A 3,936-nucleotide genomic window follows, 5' to 3' on the forward strand; every position below is an offset into this window, starting at 1 on the left:
TATATACATAATGTATACATACATGGTACAGGGCTGTTATCGAACATCTTAATTTAGTTGCATTTCATGATAGAACAACAAAGAATTTCTTTACCAAAAGTGCAATCTGTGTGTTCATAAAAACTGAGCCCTCCGATGGCGAATTTTATGCAGTTTTTGCCCATCTGTTACAATGATTTCGGGATACCTTTTGAATAGAAGGGAGAATGTTTTTAGGCGATTCATTTCCTTGTTTTTTCGTGGAGCTTTTTTAAAGCCTCGTCAATGTCTTGATCTAGATGTAGTTCTTGTGTCAGTTTTCCCTTTGGGTTTTTTTTTTATTCAGTCCACTGAGAGTGAAATTTGTCCGAAACGGAAGCGGTAATGATGGAGCACCTATCGATGACGTGTTAATGTATTGAGTAATGCATCAATGTGTATTGGAACAAGAAAAGGGTCGGATGTCCTCCCTCGCTCCAATTCGTCTTTTTCAGGAATGCACGCCAAATTGAGCGAGATCAAAGCAAACAATTTCTCGTTAGAGGTCCATTTCTTCCCAGCAAAAACAATCTGGGAACACTTTCTTTTCATTTCCACTGAACAACCCAGAACTCACCCACGCATGACTGCTCGCTAATTGTTCATTGACACCAATTCACCTCTGTTCAAATAAATGTTCCAGTCCTGTGTATTTGTGTTTTTGGTCCTGCATGGTGTTGTCCATTAGAAAATTGCCTGTGTGAATGCTCCGTATTTGTTCTAACTCCTGCTGACTTTGCTGCTGTGTAGATGACATTATCAAAAACTGTGTGCTTTGATTCCCTCATGATTTACCAGTGGACTTCTCATCACTTACGCGCCCGGTTTCATTTGCATGGCTATTCTATTCTCTATTTTCTTTATCAAGAACCTTTACTGAAATGCCGAGAAAAATAGAAGCATTTAAGGTAGCAAAGAAATTGAACAATATTTGGTTGGTATTTTTTATTCCCCTTTTAGCAAAGTGAATGAACAATATTGGAATCTTATTTTTGTTTCACTTCACAATATCTGTAATGAAATAACAGTTTGGTGTAATCGTCAGCGGTTTTAGTCAGGTGGTCTTTCTCTGTTTTTCTAAACGACTATAGTATCGCCACTCGGAAGTATAAAGTTCTTTATTTGTCATTTAGAAGAAACGACAAGCACCAAAAGACACTGGTTTGCTGATGCTGAGGACGATGTCTTAGGGGTCGCCCGAAAATCTCATTTTCTTCTATTGTTCAAAGAGTCCCTTTAATTATAAAAGAGCTTTTGAAGTATGTCATAGAATCAAATTAATTTTAGGTCAGGTTGGGGTTTTTTTCCTACTGGACGTCTGAAATGCAGAGTTTATAATATCGTAATAGAAATATCGATAAATACTAGGTGTCTGAAAAACAAAAAGGACACTTTTTAAAGGCTAAGAACTTGGTCATCTCTGCACTACTTTCAACAAGACTTCGAATCAGTAAAATTCCACCAAGGGGACGTTAAGATTATATTATATTGAACGTGAAGAAAATCAACTGACGTGTTCCAGATATATCGAGATTTTAAAATGTCAACCAAAATTAGGTCAACCTCAAAACTTTTTAAAACGCTCAGCCACAAAGGTGGGATCGGCCCATTCTGGGGTCGGGACGAGGAGGGTAAAACCACGACAGTCGCATCAGATGAATATCACCGAGATGAGAAAATTTAGAATAAATCGGAGGGAGGGGGGAGGTAATCATGCTGGTGAGGAGGCCTGGGTCCAGTGGGACAAGGACCACACTTCACACATCAAGAGTGGCCCTTGTAGGGTTGCAAGGAATGTTTAGGGAACGCCTCATAAGCCGAAAGCTTACAAAGACTGGTCAATTCATTCCGCCAACTTGAATCCCTTCGATTATATGCATTACCTTTGGGGAAGGGGGTTTGTTTGCTTGCTTTTTTGTTTTCTTGTTGTGGTTGTTTTGTTTTGGGTTGTAGGTTTGTTTGTAGTTTGTTTTGTTGTTGTTGTTGGGGGGGTTTTTTTAGGGGGTGGACAGACCGAGTCATCAAAACATTTTACAAATCTTCGAACACTCGAAACTCTATATTGAACAGGAGGTGAAATGAATCGACTCAGAAACGAGCCATAAAGTTATTCAACATTTCCAGTCGCGTATTGGAGCTGTAATGGAGATAAATTGCGGTCAGCATCTGGAGCATACAATTTGAATAGCCACCACTTTCCTTGAGTTTATTTTGCAATATCAATTTTATATAAATCGGCTCTTCAATGCACAGACAGTGACTATTTGAAATAGAACAATACAGTTGAATTGTAAGAAATGACAAAGTGTGGCGTTTCCTTCCGCTTAGGTTGGAATCTTTAAAAACTTATATATATTTTAGAACATACCCGTTGATTTTCTTTTTTATTTTAAAAAAAGTAATTTTATCTGTTCGATGTTTGTTAAAAATAGTCAAGAGAAGACCAAGTCATTGTCCTTTAAAATGGTACATTTTTAAACACCTGGTATTTGGTAAACTAATCTCCACAGACGTCAATAATTAATTTCACCCCTCCTCATTTTTTAAATATTTCCCTTCCCTTCTCCCTCTTCCTGTTTGTGTGCGCTCCACTCCCCCCCCCCCCGACTGCCTCTCTATGTGTGCAGGCGACAGTCTTTATCTTTTTGTTCCGTTATTTTCTGTTTTCCCAATTTATCTAATGTATTCCTTCAAACAGCTACAAGGTATTGTTGTTCCTCTCCAGGACAACTCAATGACCAATAACTCACTGCAATACTCACACTCCCTTGTGATTCTTTTCTCTCCCACGTTTGCACAAACAGTGAAGCTAGAACCTGTGATCCCCAGACACAATCCAGGTAAGTCAACAGTTCATACTTTTTTTAAAATCCACAGCCACTAGTAGTACCCCCAAAAAAAAAAAATCGTCACTGTTTGCATCACTTAGGAGGGAGTTGGGCAGCCTCAATACTGTTTGTAAAGGCCAATTATTTTTATTTCTCATATAGATGGGGGTTTTTAGCCCCCATCGACACAATTTAGATCATTTAGGAGGCAGGTTTCCTACCGTACCTCTCAGGGCCAACCAGAGTTGAGAGGGATATACAAGTTACAACATCCCAGCAAAAAGACAAAAAGACTCGATAAAAATTGTCTCCCCTCTCATGAATCGAGCCCGGGTCGCCTTCGTACGACAGAGAAACACCAACCGTTACACCACAGACACGGGTGATGGCTAATTCGGTTTTAATAAAGACTGGAATACTCGAAAAAAAATTAGACTTTTCCATATGAGGCTTGAACTCACCTCTTCGTGTAGCGCTAAAACTAAAAAGCGCAACTTTGTCATCACAGACGCCGGTCAGAAATTATTAAATGTCCCAAGATTTGCGCTTTTTCATCTTTGATTCCGTCTTTGCTTTCCTTAATCATGCACAGTGTTTTTTCGGTTTATACTATTACTTTTCTTTGTTAATACTTGGCTTTTAATTCATTGCGCTGCCTTTGTACGGTTTTTGGTTTTCCAAAATAGTTAATGAAAGGTTATATTATCTTGAAAGCCAAAAAAAAACCCGTTAATACGGTGTGCCATCCTTGCACATGCCACATCAAACTTCCATGAATACAGGAGCAAAAAAATCATTTTCTATACAAGCAATTATATTACTTATGTCCAGAGACTGCACCAGCCACGGAAAGAATGTAATATTTCAGGACTCTAACCGAGCGAAAAGTACGATATTGTTTGTACTTTACGCCCAAAACGTGCCTTCAGGTCACTTATTGAGTTGGCGTGTTACAATTACGGAAAGTATTCTTACACTTAATGTGGTGATCCCACTCCCCCACCCCCACCCCACCCCAAAAAGAAAAATTATCTTCAAGTACTATCTAGATAGTCAATCTCTCTCTCTCTCTCTCTCTCTCTCTCTCTCT

The 3,936-nt window shown here is 38.9% G+C and overlaps 1 protein-coding gene across 1 annotated transcript in view; it reads left to right on the forward strand.

Annotated features, from left to right (window-relative positions):
- LOC106012279 (zwei Ig domain protein zig-8-like) overlaps positions 1-2,858 on the forward strand; it is a gene marked incomplete at its 3' end in the record, with an annotated part of 185,597 nt that extends 182,739 nt beyond the window's left edge. Inside the window, 1 exon segment of the mRNA XM_035970715.1 lies at positions 2,823-2,858. Coding sequence (XP_035826608.1) covers positions 2,823-2,858 — 36 coding nt within the window.
- Between the last annotated feature and the right edge of the window lie 1,078 nt (positions 2,859-3,936).

Source organism: Aplysia californica, unplaced genomic scaffold (assembly GCF_000002075.1).
Source record: "Aplysia californica isolate F4 #8 unplaced genomic scaffold, AplCal3.0 scaffold00312, whole genome shotgun sequence".
In the NCBI taxonomy this organism is placed as follows: Eukaryota; Metazoa; Mollusca; class Gastropoda; order Aplysiida; family Aplysiidae; genus Aplysia; species Aplysia californica.